Here is a 20,353-nt window from a genome sequence, read left to right as displayed (position 1 = left end):
TTTCTAACGCTTCGCGCCTTCGACCAAAATTCTGTGCGAGCTTAGTTTGGCGCCATGGCAAGTACAACGAGCATCATGAGAAGTACACGGTAAAAAGCTTGCTTCCCGTTTAATTTAGTATTTCTGTTTCCCTCACGTAAGATGGAAAGATTCCTATGAACACGACTGTTTTTTTTTCTTTTCTTTTTTTTTTTTTTTTTGTATTTGATGTCAAAATTACCTGATTTTTCTCGGAATTCGGGGAAATTTGGCTTCCAAGACTACATGGCCAGAGCCAAATAAACCGCATTTGGGAATGATGGGTTCATTGTTAGAGTCTGTAATCAGTAGTAAAAGACCCACACCGCAGTATATATATTCTCGTTGTAATCGTTTGCAGTCATGTGGAGGTAACACCATTTATACCCCACAGCTTTTCTTTTCATCATTACCAGTTCTGAATATTGCGTTTCTAGTGTTCGAATTGGTTCATTCAAGTGCATTAATACTCATTTTCGATTTATCTTGTATGGAAATGCATTGAAATGTGTGTTGGAAACCGAAAACCTTTTCTGAAAAAATCCAAACGTTTAAGATTCAATGAAATGTAATAAAACAATTATTGCATTCACGTTTGCTGGATACGAGATTGTTTAAAGCCATCCCGTATCCAGCTCGCACTCACGGACTAATTATTAAGTATCTGAAGTGTTGGGATATTTTTCACACGGGAGGGGTAGGAGGTTCAGAACTGTGTCAAGCTTGACTTTAAGAGGATACAGAATGCCTTACAATTATATATTGTGAGATAGGGGGTAAAATCTCTCCAAAGACTTCGTTGGATGCCCCCCCCTCCCCCCCACAAGTATCAAACACTGTTACTGCCAATTTGTGATTATTTGAAGGAAAAATAAAAACTGTGATCAAGAGTATTTCACAAGATCACTGAAACTAGCAACTGATCAAAAATCAAATGCAATCGCGAAAAATATCAAAAGATTATTTTTCCCCCCAAGTGATTCAATATGTATGAGACTTGAAGTAATGATTCGCATTTCAAAAAATTTTGGAAATTATAACTTAGAAATATATCTCTAATTCCACAGAAGATGGCGAGGGTAAAACTCCACATTTTTGAAAATTCAAAACAGAAATTGAATACCACGGGAGAAAGAAGGAGGAGGAAGATATGGAGAGCTAATGAGTAGTTTACACAAGAGAGCTTTATTTCGGTGAATTTATTTCGGTTTTGTAGGTCACACTTTTATTACTTTTATGATGGATTTAAACGCGCCAAAATAATCAATGTTATTCTTTTTCAACTGGGAACGTCAGGCTTCAGTGTTCAGCCCTTTGAATGGTTTGATTTTCATCACAAGATCGATCACAGTTCAACTAAAGTTTCTTTCTTTAAACGGTTAGTACTCTGTGCGGGATAATCAACTCATTGTCAGTCGTGAGCTTTTCATTTTTTAGCGGGTGCGATTTGCATAATCGAAGACAAAAATACTAGCCTGTGTACAGCTGCCCACTACCCTCAAAAAAAAAAATAAAAAATCGGGAATGAAACAAACACTGCTGCTGGCAATTTGTGATTCTTCAAAGTATTTAACAAAATCACTGATATAGGAACTAATCAACTATCGAATACGATCTAGATAACTGTAAGGAGGCTCGAATTTTCTACCTAATAAGTGATTTTTCATGTGCGTGGCGTGAACCAACGTGATCTGCCCAGTTTTCACGTGACTTCATAAAGTTCAAAACCCAAATTCACATGAGCTACCAATGTCTTCACGTTTTATCCACCTTAGAGCTGACGTTTGAAGCGTTAGCAATTCATCAGAGTGATTCATAATCTTGGGAAATCAATGATGTTGTATAGCCAGAATTCAACAAGTTTCAGTTTCTCCAAGAAAAAATGAATTTAAAACATCTCTCTTCGTGAGCGTCAGTGCAGTGCCATAGCCTGACTTATCTTCTTCGAGATTCAGGCGCTTTAACAAACATAGAAAGAGATAACGCCCTTAGGAAAAGTCTGTACCGTAGAACTGCAAAAATCCAAAGATCTCAGCGAAGGGTATCTCGGCTATGAAATGCTTGAGTACAAAACGGAAACTCAATTCGTATTTACTGAGATCTTTGATTCGTTTGTTGAACCCTCCAAAACAAGGTCAAGCTAATTACCGATGCAGATTATAGCCAATGGATATATAAAGCACCACGAATTTCCTATGATATCAGCGAGGGACAGTCCACATCATAAACAGGTCTGATTTTAGTTTTTGGATCATCAGCCTCTCAAAGTGAGCGATACTCAATAATCTTAGCTAATGAGGATAAATCATGGGGTATAAAGCCACAGAGGTTTAAAAAAGTCGCTGTAAGACGATTGTATTTCACTCGTGTAGTGACGATTCTTTCACACCGCGACATAACTACAAAGTGCACACACAATGATCGAAAAGCACTCACTGGGCTTTCCCACCAGAGTCGTACCTCTTTAGAGTTAATCAATAACTACAGCTGACTAAAACCGAGTGACTATAAAAGATTATCAATCGCACTTACCAAGATGTTGACTATCTGGCTGATGCTTGAATGAAATAACCGAAAGTACTGATTTGCAGTCAGGACTTTTCCCAGCCTTCCGAAACTTCCGCTTTCACGCTGTATTGTTATTCCCTCCGCCCCGCCCCTCCCCTCCCCCCTCTCTGTGCTCAAAATCGAAATTATAAAGGAAAAGATTTAATGCAAAACAATTTTTTTGCGCTCGTGTACCTAACTATTGCGTCCTAGATTTTTAGTCAATGGAATGTTAATGGTAAGATCACATAATGTTTATTCACTGAGTTTGGTCGGGTCGGATGCGAAAATTTTTGCCTCCCATTTATGAAGCACAGACCGAGCGCAGCGAGGTCCGTACGTCGTGACCTAGAGCCAACATTTTCCCGTCCGGCCCGACCACTCAGTCAATAAGTGCATAGCATTTCGGTTTTGTACGTCACAATTGTATAATTAATGATGGATTTGAACAGGCCAAAATAAATTTTAAAATGTGCCTTTTTTTTTACAGGGAAAGTAAGGCTTCACTGTTTCTCGCTGGAACGGTTGGATTTGCACCACAAGATCTATCACAACACAACTGATCGAAGTTTCTCTCTTTAAACGGTAAGCTATCTTTGCGCGATAAGCGGCTCACTGTCGTCATAAACTTTCATTTTCTGGCTGTTGTGATTTGCATCATCGAAGAGAAAAATATCAGCAAAACTAAGTGACTGTATTTCGGTTTGAAACGTAATACTTTAATTTATAACTAATGATGGATTTGAGCATCCAAAAAACGAAACATTTAATTATTTTAACATTTAATGCAACGTCAGACTTTACCACGTTCATCCCTTTTGGAAGGTTTGATTTCCTGATCATGGTACAACTGAACTTGCTGTCTTGAAACAGTAAGCTATCTGTGCGTGAAAATTGGCCCATTGTCCCCATGAACTTTTCATTTTCTTGCAGGTGTGATTTGCATGATCAGAGACCAAAATACGCACTGATATAATAGGTAGGGAAACGGACAAAATGGATGGGTAATTTGCTCTAGTCTCACCTTAGAGAGTGTTAATCCGGTAACTAAAATATGGTAACAAGCAAATGACATCAAGGAGAGGATCTAGCTTGGCTTTCAATAATCACCAACGATTAATACTTATTTTTGGGAGGGAAGAGAGGGGGAAAATGAACCTAGGTCACATCTACGTTGTAGGATCCGTGCACCTGGAAGACACTCTCCTGAAAACTCGCAGCGGCAATTACCGCGGGTTTTACCTTTTTGTTTCCCCTTTTCCTCAGACAATTGTAAGAAACTTGCACTTAGAAAGCGCTAACAGAAAAGAATTCTATATGGCGTAGAATTTTCCTTCTCTTCTTCAAACAACTGCAAGCTTGACAAGCTTGTTTCCCGCTAATTTTAGAATTCTGGTTGCTCCAGCATGAGATAAAGATATTTCTTTAAAAACGACTGAAATTTTGTGCATTTGATGTCAAAATTACCTGATTTCTCGGAATTCGGGGAAATTTCATATTTCTAAGGGTAACACGGCCTTGTTTGTTATCGTGTGCAGTTAACACCATAGACATTTCACCACTTGTGTACTATTTTGTATTCTTAGGATCTGGGGTTTTGGAAACATTTTTCAAATGGGAGGGGTGAGGGAGGAGAAGGTATAGCTGCGTCAAATTTGAATTTCAGAGCATACCGGCCAGAATGTTTGTCATCGTGATCTGTGCGATGGGGGGTAAAATCTCTCCATTGACCCCTTTGGTCCCCCCCTAAGTATCAAACACTTCTACTGCCAATTTGGGATTATTTAAATGAAAAATTAAAACTGTTATCAAATGTATTTAACATGAAAATCGCTGGAAATACTAGGAACTGATAAATTATCAAATACATTCGAGGAAAAGATCTTCAGTGTTCAGTGTTCATAGCTTTGGAAAGTTGGATTCTCGTCACATAATCGATCACAGTACAAATGAAGCCTCTTTCTTTCAAATCAATCAATTTTATTATAAGCATACATAAAAGGAAGCGTCGGAGGTTTTCCCTATCAAGGACGCTCCCTACATAAAACATAAAATATATAATTATACTACAATGTAAAATTAAAGAGTCATTAAGAAATAGGTAAAAAAAAAAGTATATATATATAAACCGTCTGACGATCGCAGCGCAAGCTGCGTGAAACTCAGAGTAACGGCGAAACGATCTTCCTGTCATTAATTTATAACCGCTATATATATATATATATATATACATATTTTACGAAATTTTACAATACTTTCTAAGTTTACTACGAAAAATGTTAAGATCCTGTTCGTGCACTATATCTTTACGAAGAGCATTCCACTGTTTCACAACTCTAACAAAGAATGTGTGCAAAAAACAATTTACTCTAGCTAATGGCTGTCTTAATTCAAATGAATGGTTTGATCTTGTTTTACTAAAGCTATTAAATTCAAAACAATCATTACAATTCAGACCATGAATAGTCTTGTAGCACTCTAGCAAGGATAGATAAGATCTCCTTGATTGAAGACTGTACCATCCAAGCATTGCCAGCCTTTCTTCGTAAGGCGAGTCCCTAGATGACATCGAGAGAGCGTATTTCGAGGCCCTATCTTGTACTCGTTCAAGAGCATCAATGTTCTTTTGTAAATATGGTGGCCAGAGAGGGACAGCATATTCCAGAATGGGTATAACCAAGGCCTTGCACAGACGATAAAAGACTTCCTTGTTCCCTGCACCAACATTCCTCTTAAGGAAACCCACAATCTTAGTGGCTTTATTTACAACTTTCTGCGTATGGGTGTTCCAGGATAGATTTGAAGACAATGAGACCCCCAAATCGCTCGTTTCGGTGACACACTGAAGCGTACAACCAGATAGCTCGTAAGGATAGCTGGTGTGATCTCTCACATGAGTAACACGTAGGACCTCACATTTGTCAAGGTGAAAACTAAGTTGCCAATTTTCGCTCCATTTCTGTAGCGTGTTGAGGTCACAGTGGAGTTGTTTCTCGTCGTTTTCATCGTAAATGATCCTGTAGACCTTGCTTTCATCTGCGAACAGGCGCATGTTTGACTTTACGCCAGTTGTAATGTCGTTAATATAAGCAAGGAAAAGGACCGGCCCAAGTACGCTACCTTGTGAAACACCAGAGGTGACTATCGTTCAAGGGGAAAAGTGCCCACGGAATGAGACTCAGTTTTCTACCAACGATAAAGTGGGTTAGCCAGTTAAGGAGGTTTCCACCAATTCCATGTCTCTTCAACTTCGCCAGGAGACACTGATGAGGAACAGAGTCGAATGCGTTTTTAAAATCTAGTAGAATTAGATCTACTTTGTGTGAATCATTTCTTGCTTTGGCCCATGAATGGAAAGTATCGAGCAATTGCGAAAGGCAAGAACGCTTTTTAATGAAACCAAATTGCTCGCCTATGAAGACTTGATGATCTGTCCAGAGTGAAGTTTACAATCGACTTTCTGACGACCTTCTCGCAGATTTTACTTGCAGTTGAGGTTAGGGACACAGGTCTGTAGTTTTCTACTTTGTCTTTGGCTCCTTTCTTGTAAAGCGGAATAACATTTGCTGTTTTCCAGTCATCGGGAATTGCACCACTATTAAATGAAGTATTAAACAGAGGAGACAAGGGCGAGGCTAGTGAGTTACTACAATGGTTCAAAATCCTTGGATGAATGTCATCGAGGCCGCACCTTTTATTGACATTTAATTCCCATGATAGCTTTTCAACTTCAATGGGAGTAGTTGATAGCTGTGTGAGATCTTTAGTTCTTACAACTTGCGGGAAGTTTGGAAGATGAGTCAAGTTTTCTGATAGAAAGACCGGCAGAAGCGAAATAGTGATTGAAGCTAAGCTATCAACTGATATAGAGTGCTAATCAGCTGGTTTACTCCAAAATGAATCTATTTCGGTTTTTAACGTCATACTTTTATAACTTCTGAACAGAGAACGACAGGCTTCACTGTTCATCCCTTTAGAACAGTTGGATTTTTATCGCAATATCGATCACCCTATAACTGAAGCGTTTTTTTAACAGTTAGTTAAGTGTGCGCGATAATCAACTCATTATGTTCGTGATTTTTTCATTTTCCAGAGAGTATGATTTGCACGATCAAAGACAAAAATATTGACGGTTATAAAAGAATTGAGATTTTTTTCACGCTCTCATTTGTCATGATGAGAGCGTGCAAACATAATTTTCTGGCACAACTTGAAAATATTTCAAGCGGAAAGGTTTCACAATACTCGCAAAGTGATTTCAAGTTCAAAGAACAACAATTAGAATTAGAGATAAATTTGTCAAATTTTGATCTAGGGTTTAGTTATGTCTTTCCTCCTTGGGGAAAAGGAGAAAAAAGAAAGAACTTCAGCATTTTGCTTGCCTTGATGACCGTCAGCTGTACGGCCTCGTCGAGGGAGCTCTAGGAAAGACGACAAAATATGTAACAAAATGCGCAGCACAAATTTTCTAAAGAAATTTCGCTTTTAAGCACTGTACTAACATCTTCTACATAACATTACAACAAAATGTTCACGAAAACACACAAATCTATACTTAAATCTGTGTTTGTCACAAGACAAACATCGCAAAGCCGATCGATGGCCATCTTTTGGCTTTCAAACTTTTCATTCAATATAGTTTTCTAAGAGACGTTCTCGACTTATAAAACTACTTTCGCGCCGGCATTGATAGCTTTTCCCTTTTTTAATTAGGGGAAGGCAAAACTTCACTAACCAGCAAAATTATCATTGAGAAATGTCTAGTCAAATACTAGTATGTGACAAACTTCTGTTGTTGCTTCTTTCTTTTGGACACCTCGTGTCCACTCACGAAGAACGGTACTTCGTAAAAAACATGGTTTCTCGCACGTGTTTTTGTAGTTTGATTAATTGTTTTTGTAAGCGGCAATTATGATAGTATGGCATGTTAGTGTTATAGAATATAAGTGAATTTTCGTCTTAACGGTTTTCCTTTTAGTTATCATTTATGTTTATTTTTCAATTGTCATTCGCTTATTTTTCAGTAGTTTTCACCGCTTTATGATCACTTTCGCGATTAGCAAGCGAATACAGTGTAATTGTCAAAACGCGTCGTTTTTACTGTGCCAACGCATCATTGTACACATCGTCAGCAGTCAAACTTCTCCAGAGAACAAAGCGAGTCAGGTCAAATGTCGCCCAAGGCTATATCGATCAGCCTCAGTATTTTACGGTGTTGCAAAGAAGAATCAGTCCATAGCTCGTTTCTGCAAATGTCTCTTGTTAAAATCATCAAATCACATCGCTGAATAATACTGCTAGAGTCTTCTTTAAACCATACTGCAGAGGTTTAAAGAGGATTTCAACTTCTTGAAGAAATCTGAATAGTTTTAAAACGTGATAACCAGCTGAACAATGACGTGCAATAATGCTTTGCCAGCGTTTAGACTGAACGCTCAAAAATGCAAACGGTTCAACTGTAATTCCCATATAATGATATGAATCACTCGTTGAAGCCAGCTTCTCTATAGTTCACGACTACAGCTACTTCCGAATCAAAGCGAAAATTAAACACGATCGATATGAAATTAGTTAAATTGATAGAAGCAAGGCCAAATTAGACAGGACTACCAAATTATAAACGTTACGTTTGGATCTTTAATTTCATTTCTAAATAGCATGATGCCGGTAAATTCTGTATTCTTCTATGGATGTCAATACATATCAGAAAACTGCAATAGCTATAATATATCACAGCAGCCTGAGACGATCTCTATAACGATATATCGATGTCAGAAGCAATTGTAAAACTGTGTTAACCAGGTTAATGTAAACTAGCCTGCAATAATATTTGTCTAAATAAAATTACTAACCCTCCCTCCCTCTCTTCCAAGAAATTTGCAAGGCCCGAAAAAGTTCAAGAATGGTCCGTTTTGCCACACCTTGCAAGTGAAACCCAGGTTTCTGATCTCTTTTATCAACCTAAAGATGGGAGTAGTTCAATGAAGGGCGGGAGTGGGAAGGTAAAAGGCCGCTAAAGCGCTGGAGGCCGGAGAACGTGACACGGAAAGTGGGAGCTGTGACCCCCCTGTGATCCTCCCTCTCTAAAGGCCGTGCGGAAAGATACACCTTCTGCTCCTCTAAACGGGTATTAGTCTCGGTCAGTCAGCTGTTAACGTTCATAATAATGAGGTACTTGATCTATCAAGCACCAATACTTATAGTTCAGCTATCATGTTTGGATTATTCAGCATGATTTCATAACCTTATAAAATCATAATCCTTTAGATAATCTTCACGATGGAAAATTTGCTTGGCTCACATAGTAGGGTATGGTCTTTCTCATATGAAAACGTTTGATACTGGAATAAGAAATGATCCCAGAATACTAGAAACCCTCGCTTTTTTAGTATCACAAATTTGGCGTTGGAAAATGAGTATCAAGTAACATGGATAGAGAGGAAACTTATCGCGATCATGCCCTTCACTTCTAGTTTCAGCTCGGAAAGCGTCAGTGAACAGCATGGAGACCCTTTATTTAGGGTACCGAGTCCCGCCAGATGTATCCCTTATCCCGTTTCCTTGCCGCTACTGCTTTACTCTGCTAGCTGATTGCCGGAGTCAAACGTTCAAGAGATTTTCTAAGATGTATCTTAAGCTACCATTTATTTTTACTCGTTCGGGTGGTTACAGAAACAGTTGCTTAACTACTTTCCTTTAAGAAAGTTACATAGGCCACATCCAAAAAAGGGCATCGTGTGTATTTTCCGCGGAATGATCAGAAAATACGTGGAAAAGAGAAGAAAGCGCTGATGGCCATAACAGCAAAATTTAAAAAGGCAAAAATTAAAGGCAATTGTTAATATAAGCATGCGAACAGACATCATCTCCTTAATTGCAATCTACAAGTGACTTATCGAACAAGAGTCAAAATGATTCCACCATAATTTTTTCCACTTCATAAAAATCATACAATAGACATTTGTCCTGGTCCTATTTTGAGGTTCATGTATTCTCTTTTCTCGATATTTCAAGCCGGTGTCCAAGAAAGGGTTTCTGTAAAGATGCTACATCAAAATCAGTCCTATAATACCGTACTTAAAAGGTTCTGTTGACTAATCCTACGAAATGGCTTTGGAGTAAACCCTTGCAGACTTAGGTCGCTCGTTTAACACTTAAATTGTAATGATTGTACTTTACAAAAAGGCATCATGTCAACAAAGCTCCGTGCACATGGTACAATGTAATTTTTTTTCTCACGCTTTGTGTGACTCCCAGGCTGCTCGGATATGCCAGTAGATTTTTAATTTTAGTTGTTAAATTGAGTTGTCACGTTGCTGGCGCTGTAAACACATTTTTCTTTCACCACTTGAAAATTGCTAAATAAATCACAGTGACACTTCTGGAGACGGCCTCGTTTTCGTTTTGACAAATTTAACAGACGAGACTAATGAACCAGAACATCATTTAAAATTGTAATTTTTTTGAAGGATAAAACATTGCCCGAGTGCCTAAGCAATACGTCCATCGGAGGAACATTGGGAAAGAAAAAACACAAAATATCCAAATTTATCTCCGGATAAATATTTCAAGATGCCGAATACACAATAATAAAACATCAAAAATTGCCTTTCACTTGAACAAGAAGGTGAGGAAATATTTAGAGTCTGTTCTCTACTTATTCTATTTAATTCATCCATCCACAAGTCTCTTGGCTCTGTTTCCTTAGAGTCATCAGTCGCCATTTAACTGTCAAGGTCTTTTTTCCTGCAACGAATGAAAATAAGAACAAATTATAAAACACAATACAATCACAACAGGCGCAATAGGAAAACGTAGGAAAACGAATGGTTTCCGCTTACATGTATATCTGATTGATGGTGAGGCACTTTCAAGAATCTATATTTAACACCAAACAGAGAGCGTCAATTGTTACTCTCCAAAACCAAGTAAATATCAAACTAGCCTTTATATTCAAGGTCACAGATGGTTGGCTTTAATCATTAGCGACTGGTAAGCCATAGCCACCTTCTATTACCTTTTATGAATGAATCTTACCTCAGTTCGTCAAAATCGAGCCTCACATCACCTCCAATCAGCGTAAACGAAGCCCACTCAGACACTTTGGTAAAGCCGTTATTTCTCATCCACTTCATGGCCTGATGAAGAGATTCACTGGCACTTTCTCCTTCAACGAGATGTTCGTAGAATTGTCTCATCAGCTGCTCTGTTGCTGAGTCTGGAATGGCCCAAAGTGCAACTAACACCGAGCGAGCACCAGATCCTAAGAATGCACGGGCAATTCCAATAACTCCCTCCGCTCTTATCTGTCCACTTCCACTGTGACAGCAGCTAAGTACCACCAGTTTAGCTCTGACTTTCACTCGTGAGACATCAGCCATCGTTAACATGTAAGCCTCCTTTGGTGGGATAACATCTCGACTGTTGAAAGGAGGAATGGGGGCGAGAGCAATTTCTCCCCTTTCGGCGTTGCCATGGGCAGCGAAATGTATCAGGCTTACTGAACTTATCCTTTCGAGAACTGCCTGCTTCGTTGCTTCCTCTTCTACCAGGGGCGGAACGCCCACGAGTTGTCCGACCATCTCCGCTTCCTTTTTAGCACCTGGCAATGGCAGCAACCAATCAACCTTGGGATTGCCTATTATCAAGGCACCAGTGTTGCTGTGATAGTCCTCTGGACTGTCTTGAGTGATCTTGAGTATCGTCAAAGAAGGAATGACACGGATCCTATGCGTCTCCGAGAGGTATTTGGCCCCCTCTTTTTCACTCAGGGCGGCAAAGGGAACTTTGTACAAATTACTGTGCGGAACAATAATAACTTCAAGCTCCTCAAGCAAATCATAAACTGGGGCAATAAAGATTTTGTAACACAACGATAGACTTGAAATAACGTTCTCGTCCTCCTCTACCAGTCGCACCCTTGCAAAGCTTTTTTTCTCGTCGGTAAGAGGTTGCGACTCAATAATATTTAAAGACCGATCTTCACAGTCTTCAGTGGGCAAAATACCAAGACTCCGGAAGTTATCAGCCAAAAATTGACTCAAAGGAAAGTCTCTGGACAACCCAGCCTGAAAGAGATTCTCTTCTTGTGATATTCGTTTAAAATAAATGGCCCCGCTTGTTTTTAAGATCCACAAATGCACATCATTTTGAAAATAAGAAATGTAAAGACAAGTACAATTCTTTTCCCCTCTCAAAATATTTTCAATGCCAAACCAAGATTGTGGATTAGCAGAGATGTGCGTTTCAACCGAGTACTTCTCTGCCATCAAGTTCGATAAGCCTCTCGCTCGACTTAACTCTTCAACATAAAGAGCATCACGAACATTTCTGGTGACACAAAGCAAAGTACTTAGCAGCTTGTAGGGAAAAATTCCTGAGTCTTCCAGAAATGATGTTTTGAACTCATCAGTACCGCCCAAGAAATACCTCATCTCCTCATACTTTTCAATACATATATGAAGACATGAAAGGGAGTCTTTGATTTTGTTTTTTAATAAATACAAAACGGCGTAACCTTTCAAAATATGGAACTCTGTTAATCTATCTCCAGTATTTCTGGATATGGATAATGCTTTCTCCAAGCATACTTCCGAACCTTCATAATCTCCGAGATTTCTATACAATATTCCAAGGCTTTTAAGATCTGCTGCCTCCCCTGCCTTATCACCAATTTCAGTTCTGATAACAAGCGCTTTCTCGAAATAATCTTTAGCCTTATCGTATTGCCCGAGCGACTGAAACACAGTACCTAGGTTTCCGTAGTCGGCTGCCTCTCCTTCTTTGTCGCCAATTTCAGTACTGATGGCAAGCGCTTTTTCGCAATACTCTTTAGCCTTCTCGTATTGCCCGAGCGACTGAAACACAGTACCAAGGTTTCCGTAGTCGGCTGCCTCTCCTTTCCTGTCGCCAATTTCAGTTCTGATGACGAGCGCTTTTTTGAGATACTCTTTAGCCTTGTCGTATTGCCCGAGCGACTGAAACACAGTACCAAGGTTTCCGTAGTCGGCTGCCTCTCCTTCCCTGTCGCCAATTTCAGTTCTGATGACAAGCGCTTTTTTGTAATACTCTTTAGCTTTGTCGTATTGCCCGAGCGACTGAAACACAGTACCTAGGTTTCCGTAAGCTGCTGCCTCTCCTTTCCTGTCGCCAATTTCAGTTTTGATGACAAGCGCTCTTTTCAGATACTCTTTCGCGATGTCGTATTTCCCGAGCGACTGAAACACAGTACCTAGGTTTCCGTAGTCGGCTGCCTCTCCTTTCCTGTCGCCAATCTCAGTTCTGATGACAAGCGCTTTTTTGAGATACTCTTTAGCCTTGTCGTATTGCCCGAGCGACTGAAACACAGTACCAAGGTTTCCGTAGTCGGCTGCCTCTCCTTCCCTGTCGCCAATTTCAGTTCTGATGACAAGCGCTTTTTTGTAATACTCTTTGGCTTTGTCGTATTGCCCGAGCGACTGAAACACAGTACCTAGGTTCCCGTAAGCTGCTGCCTCTCCTTCTTTGTTGCCAATTTCAGTTCTGATGACAAGCGCTCTTTCGTAATACTCTTTAGCCTTCTCGTATTGTCCGAGCGACTGAAACACAGAACCTAGGTTTCCGTAAGCTACTGCCTCTCCTCCTTTGTCGCCGATTTCAGTTCTGATGACAAGCGCTCTTTTGAGATACTCTTTAGCCATGTCGTATTTCCCGAGCGAATGAAACACAGTACCTAGGTTTCCGTAGTTGGCTGCCTCTCCTTTCCTGTCGCCAATTTCAGTTCTGATGACGAGCGCTTTTTTGAGATACTCTTTAGCCATGTCGTATTTCCCGAGCGAATGAAACACAGTACCTAGGTTTCCGTAGTCGGCTGCCTCTCCTTCCCTGTCGCCAATTTCAGTTCTGATGACAAGCGCTTTTTTGTAATACTCTTTAGCTTTGTCGTATTGCCCGAGCGACTGAAACACAGTACCTAGGTTTCCGTAAGCTGCTGCCTCTCCTTTCCTGTCGCCAATTTCAGTTTTGATGACAAGCGCTCTTTTCAGATACTCTTTCGCGATGTCGTATTTCCCGAGCGACTTAAACACAGTACCTAGGTTTCCGTAGTCGGCTGCCTCTCCTTCCCTGTCGCCAATCTCAGTTCTGATGACAAGCGCTTTTTCATAATATTCTTTAGCCTTGTCGTATTGCCCGAGCGACTGAAACACAGTACCAAGGTTTCCGTAGTCGGCTGCCTCTCCTTCCCTATCGCCAATTTCAGTTCTGATGACAAGCGCTTTTTTGTAATACTCTTTAGCCTTGTCGTATTGTCCGAGCGACTGAAACACAGTACCTAGGTTTCCGTAGTCGATTGCCTCTCCTTTCCTGTCGCCAATTTCAGTTCTGATGATAACCCCTTTTTTGAGATGCTCGATAGCATTATTGTATTCCCCAAGCGAATTAAGCAACGCTCCTAGGTTTCCATAACACGATGCTTCTCCCCTTTTGTCGCCAATTTTGGTTGTTATGGCAAGGGCTCTCTCAAAATACTTTTTCGCTCTTACGTTTTCGCCAAGTTTATAAAAGAGATTTCCGAGTCTTTCACAGGCGTTTGCTTCTCCAATTTTATCACCAGTTTGTCTCTTTATATTTACCGTTTTTTCATAAAGTTGTTTGGCTTCTATAAACCTCTTTTGACTCTCAACTACCCCTGCTAGGGCCATGGTTATATCTCCTTCTCCTACTAAGGGACCAGACTCGTTGCATAGGACAAGAAGTTTCCTGCCGTATCTTTCTGCATTTATGTAGTCGGAGATACGAAGATAAGCGCAAAAGAGAAGTGTGTAGATGGTGCTGTAACATGGTGAAATAAATTGGTCTTTGCTGTTCTGGTTGGTGTTATTTAGCAAAATCAAGCATTCGCTGAATATTTCAGTAGCCTTCTGAACACGATCTGAGTTTAGCAGGAATACGGCAATAGGGATGGCTATGCTCAAGGAAGTTATCATGGTTTCTATCGTTAGGTTTTCCATTGCTATCCTTTCCTGTTATTTGATTCAAATTAGGGAAACATTTAATTTTTAGTTACACAAGTCAACAAATGACTAGATAGTCTGGATTTACTTTGAGTCACAACGAAAAGGAAGCTATATGTGAACTAGAAAAAACTGGTAGGGTCGACTTTTTTCAGTACTGAGCTGAAAGAGCTATCAAGTATAGAGTCCACAATATCGACTTAGAATAAGAATTAAATGGAAAATGGACTTGAATTGGGAAAGCCGAAGAAATCAATCGAGTAAATTCGGTGAAACTTATAAAATAACCTTGACCACAGATTTTTTGAAAACGGACTGTGTGGCTGTTACGCTGTGAAAGTAAACTGTTATCCAAGTGATTTCATAGCATCACCAAAGTAAAGCGCGCGCTCTGATTGGTTAATTCAGCGTCCACCATTTGCCCATGGGTGTACGCTGCTGACGTGAGCAAATGCAAAGACTAGTTTTCCGCGCGCGCTTGTTTTTCTAGTCACGTAGGAATTGTTTAATAAAAGAAAACTCTTTTGATGCAATGTATCAATATTATGTTATAAAAAAAAATGGTAAACGCCACATTGTACACTATTAAGTTAAGGATGCACGTGGGAGGTATGCTAAGCACTCAAGAAGCTAAAGTCGCTTTCGGCTATCGCCTCGCGCGACTTTTACGCTTCCTTCCTGCTTAGCAACCTCCCGCGTGCATCTATAACTCAATAGTGTACGCTGTGGTATTTACCATTTGTCATTGGATCTAGCTTTGTCGTTCTTTCATCTTATCACGTGATGTAAAAGTGAAACAGCATTTGTTGTTGCGTTTTCTATGAGAATGTCCATCACGTGTAATTACGTTAAATAGCATTTATCAAGGCGGTAAGTAAACAAACTTTAGTCCTACATGCTTCGACAGGGGTAAAACAAAATAATTACTGTGAATAACATTAATCAAGGCGGTAAGTAAACAAACTGTAGTCCTACATGCTTCGACGGGGATAAAACAAAATAATTTGGTTTAGTCAACTAAGTTGTTAACGCAAATTGGCCATCGTAAAGCTGACGTTTAGAGATTCTTTCACAGTGTGACATAACAAGCGCAAACACAAAGATCGAAAGAGCAGTTACTGGGCGTTCCCATAAGCTCCTCACCTCTCTAGAGTTACTAAAGAACTATAACTGTGGCTGATGTTTTGAAAGTGAAACAACAAAAATAATGCATTACAGTTGGGACTTTCCCCAACCTTCCGAAACTTCCGCTTCCACAGTGTTTTGGGGATCCAGATCATTTGTGTCTTAGTTTATCTCCTTCCCTCCTCTAGGCTAATCAAAAAAAATTAAAGGAAAATTTTTATTACAGAATTTTCTTTCGTGCTGGTGTGCCCGTCTTCCGCGTCAGATTCAGATTTTCAACAATTAGAGGTCATATGATATATGCGTTATTAACCGAACGTGAGGTCAAGATGGCTGGATATTGGCCGAGTTTCTTTTTTAAAATTCTTATGGACAGAGACGAGGTCAAGGTCCATGAAAATGCGAGAAAAGAACGAGGTTAATGTGCAGCCATCTTGACCTCACAAGCTCGGTTAATAAAATATTTATCATACTGCAAAAAGATTTCGCATTAGTAAGAATTAAGAATATTAATATAACTTGTTTACTTCAAGAAACGGGAAAGAAAGCCAACTGTCTTTGCAGCACAACAAACTCACGAGAGTCGCTTCTGTTTTCTTTGTTTTGACTATCTTGTGCAGCTTTTTGCGTTTCCATCGCCGAAATTGTCCAAGAATTACCAACTTAGTTCTAATTCAATTTTTTCATACGCTGGATCAGTGTGGGAAATCCCGAGCGGGCAAGATGAGCCCACCTTGCCCACTCGGGTAGCCAATCGAAAAACAAGATTCGCTTTATCTCGCCCACGGGCGCTGCGAGCGATGTAATGAAAGATACTTATTGATTGAGTTTATTACTAGTATTTCAGTTGGTTTTGTGCGTCACACTTTTATAACTAAAAATGTATTTGAGCATGCAAAAATAAAAAAATGTTCTCCTCCATCATCAAAAGGGAACGTTAGGCCAAGGGAACATGGCAAAATATTATTTTTTTTTAACCTGGTTTTATTCGTTGTTCATTCGCAAGTTAGAATTTCCGCCATTTTCTTTTTTAGTATTGTTTACCGTTGACGCTTTGTATCGCAGGCGAGTGCCGAAGGCGCGAGAGTTTTCTGGACGAGCCCCGGAGTGGCGAAAAACAACGGGGAGTGAGACCGTTGGAATTCAGCCGTTTGAAACGTGTTGTAAATTGCTAGGAACAGCGCTCGTTGCTCGGAAGAGAAATGTAACAGCAAGAACAAATTTATAAGGGATCGCGAACTACTTTCACGCTCGACTTGCAGTGATTTCCATAACAAAATGTAAGTATTTAAAGTGTTTATTATCATTTAAAGTTAATCTATTCGCTTTCAAATTTTAAAACAAAGAAAACCGTTGGAACGACTGCTATTATGACAAGCATATAAGGCTTTATTTTGAATTTTTCAAGCTAAAGTAACTTTAAATCTTTTTGTATTCAACAGAATATTGGAAAACTTTTATGAAAAGTCGCATCACACTGTTACCGTTGACAATATATACGAATGAATGGATGGTTATACCACCGATGTTCTGTGCAGCGATGCCGGTTGGTGCTGTTACAAAACAATGTAGTCCTTTCCGTCGAATTTTCTCTATAATATATCGCAGAAAGAACGATTTTCCACTGCCGGCTTTTCCAGATATAAAAACACTATAACTACCCTCAATAATTCTTTCCACTTTCCGCTGATTTTCACTTAAAATCGCCATAAAAAGTCTTCTTGTTAGATGTTTGTTTATATTTCTAACGCTTCGCGCCTTCGACCAAAATTATGTGCGAGCTTAGTTTGGCGCCATGGCAAGTACAACGAGCATCATGAGAAGTACACGGTAAAAAGCTTGCTTCCCGTTTAATTTAGTATTTCTGTTTCCCTCACGTAAGATGGAAAGATTCCTATGAACACGACTGTTTTTTTTTTTGTTTTTGTTTTTTTTTTTTTTTTGTATTTGATGTCAAAATTACCTGATTTTTCTCGGAATTCGGGGAAATTTGACTTCCAAGACTACATGGCCAGAGCCAAATAAACCGCATTTGGGAATGATGGGTTCATTTTAATAGTCTGTAATCAGTAGTAAAAGACCCACACCGCATTATATATATACTCGTTGTAATCGTTTGCAATCATGTGGAGGTAACACCATTTATACCCCACAGCTTTTCTTTTCATCATAACCAGTTCTGAATATTGCGTTTCTAGTGTTCGAATTGGTTCATTCAAGTGCTTTAATACTCATTTTCGATTTATCTTGTATGGAAATGCATTGAAATGTGTGTTGGAAACTGAAAACTTTTTCTGAAAAAAATCCAAACGTTTAAGATTCAATGAAATGTAATAAAACAATTATTGCTTTCACGTTTGCTGGATACGAGATTGTTTAAAGCCATCCCGTATCCAGCTCGCACTCACGGACTAATTATTAAGTATCTGAAGTGTTGGGATATTTTTCACACGGGAGGGCTAGGAGGTTCAGAACTGTGTCAAGCTTGACTTTAAGAGGATACAGAATGCCTTACAATTATAAATTGTGAGATAGGGGGTAAAATCTCTCCAAAGACTTCTTTGGATGCCCCTCCTCCCCTCCACAAGTATCAAACAATGTTACTGCCAATTTGTGATTATTTGAACGAAAAATAAAAACTGTGATCAAGAGTATTTCACAAGATCACTGAAACTAGGAACTGATCAAAAATCAAATGCAATCGCGAAAAATATCAAAAGATTATTTTCCCCCCAAGTGATTCAATATGTACGAGACTTGAAGTAATGATTGGCATTTCAAAAAACTTTTGAAACTATAACTTAGAAATATATCTCTAATTCCACAGAAGATGGCGAGGGTAAAACTCCACATTTTTGAAAATTCAAAACAGAAATTGAATACCACGGGAGAAAGAAGGAGGAGGAAGATATGGAGAGCTAATGAGTAGTTTACACAAGAGAGCATTATTTCGGTGAATTTATTTCGGTTTTGTAGGTCACACTTTTATTACTTTTATGATGGATTTAAACGCGCCAAAATAATCAATGTTATTCTTTTTCAACTGGGAACGTCAGGCTTCAGTGTTCAGCCCTTTGAATGGTTTGATTTTCATCACAAGATCGATCACAGTTCAACTAAAGTTTCTTTCTTTAAACGGTTAGTACTCTGTGCGGGATAATCAACTCATTGTCAGTCGTGAGCTTTTCATTTTTTAGCGGGTGCGATTTGCATAATCGAAGACAAAAATACTAGCCTGTGTACAGCTGCCCACTACCCTCAAAAAAAAAATAAAAAATCGGGAATGAAACAAACACTGCTGCTGGCAATTTGTGATTCTTCAAAGTATTTAACAAAATCACTGATATATGAACTAATCAACTATCGAATACGATCTAGATAACTGTAAGGAGGTTCGAATTTTCTACCTAATAAGTGATTTTTCATGTGCGTGGCGTGAACCAACGTGATCTGCCCAGTTTTCACGTGACTTCATAAAGTTCAAAACCCAAATTCACATGAGCTACCAATGTCTTCACGTTTTATCCACCTTAGAGCTGACGTTTGAAGCGTTAGCAATTCATCAGAGTGATTCATAATCTTGGGAAATCAATGATGTTGTATAGCCAGAATTCAACAAGTTTCAGTTTCTCCAAGAAAAAATGAATTTAAAACATCTCTCTTCGTGAGCGTCAGTGCAGTGCCATAGCCTGACTTATCTTCTTCGAGATTCAGGCGCTTTAACAAACATAGAAAGAGATAACGCCCTTAGGAAAAGTCTGTACCGTAGAACTGCAAAAATTCAAAGATTTCAGCGAAGGGTATCTCGGCTATGAAATGCTTGAGTACAAAACGGAAACTCAATTCGTATTTACTGAGATCTTTGATTCGTTTGTTGAACCCTCCAAAACAAGGTCAAGCTAATTACCGATGCAGATTATAGCCACTGGATATATAAAGCACCAGGAATTTCCTATGATATCAGCGAGGGACAGTCCACATCATAAACAGGTCTGATTTTAGTTTTTTGAACATCAGCCTCTCAAAGTGAGCGATACTCAATAATCTTAGCTAATGAGGATAAATCATGGGGTATAAAGCCACAGAGGTTTAAAAAAGTCGCTGTAAGACGATTGTATTTCACTCGTGTAGTGACGATTCTTTCACACCGCGACATAACTACAAAGTGCACACACAATGATCGAAAAGCACTCACTGGGCTTTCCCACCAGAGTCGTACCTCTTTAGAGTTAATCAATAACTACAGCTGACTAAAACCGAGTGACTATAAAAGATTATCAATCGCACTTACCAAGATGTTGACTATCTGGCTGATGCTTGAATGAAATAACCGAAAGTACTGATTTGCAGTCAGGACTTTTCCCAGCCTTCCGAAACTTCCGCTTTCACGCTGTATTGTTATTCCCTCCGCCCCGCCCCGCCCCTCCCCTCCCCCCTCTCTGTGCTCAAAATCGAAAATATAAAGGAAAAGATTTAATGCAAAACAACTTTTTTGCGCTCGTGTACCTAACTATTGCGTCCTAGATTTTTAGTCAATGGAATGTTAATGGTAAGATCACATAATGTTTATTCACTGAGTTTGGTCGGGTCGGACGTGAAAATTTTTGCCTCCCATTTATGAAGCACAGACCGAGCGCAGCGAGGTCCGTACGTCGTGACCTAGAGCCAAC

At 39.4% G+C, this 20,353-nt stretch overlaps 2 protein-coding genes across 3 annotated transcripts; both read right to left on the bottom strand.

Annotated features, from left to right (window-relative positions):
• Positions 1–4,801: 4,801 nt before the first annotated feature.
• LOC148717888 (uncharacterized) lies at positions 4,802–5,617 on the bottom strand. The gene has a single exon (XM_088742431.1). It carries the CDS (start codon positions 5,615–5,617, stop codon positions 4,802–4,804), a length of 816 nt encoding a protein of 271 aa, XP_088598557.1.
• Positions 5,618–9,193: 3,576 nt separating this feature from the next.
• Positions 9,194–20,038, bottom strand: LOC148717887 (uncharacterized). Of its 2 annotated transcripts, XM_088742157.1 has the most exons (3): positions 19,975–20,038; positions 10,603–14,567; positions 9,194–10,311 (listed from the first exon to the last, which is right to left on the bottom strand). In XM_088742157.1, exons 2-3 carry the CDS (start codon positions 14,553–14,555, stop codon positions 10,290–10,292), a joined length of 3,975 nt encoding a protein of 1,324 aa, XP_088598283.1. In that variant the 5' UTR covers positions 14,556–14,567; positions 19,975–20,038; the 3' UTR covers positions 9,194–10,289. The 2 variants fall into 2 exon arrangements, with proteins under 2 accessions (XP_088598283.1, XP_088598284.1); XM_088742158.1 differs by lacking the exon at positions 9,194–10,311 and having other exon boundaries at positions 10,599–14,567.
• Positions 20,039–20,353: the final 315 nt, after the last annotated feature.

This window comes from Stylophora pistillata, chromosome 13 (assembly GCF_964205215.1).
Source record: "Stylophora pistillata chromosome 13, jaStyPist1.2, whole genome shotgun sequence".
NCBI classification, from domain to species: Eukaryota; Metazoa; Cnidaria; class Anthozoa; order Scleractinia; family Pocilloporidae; genus Stylophora; species Stylophora pistillata.
Note: the sequence above shows the minus strand (reverse complement) of the source record. Positions and strands in the feature narration are given on the sequence as shown.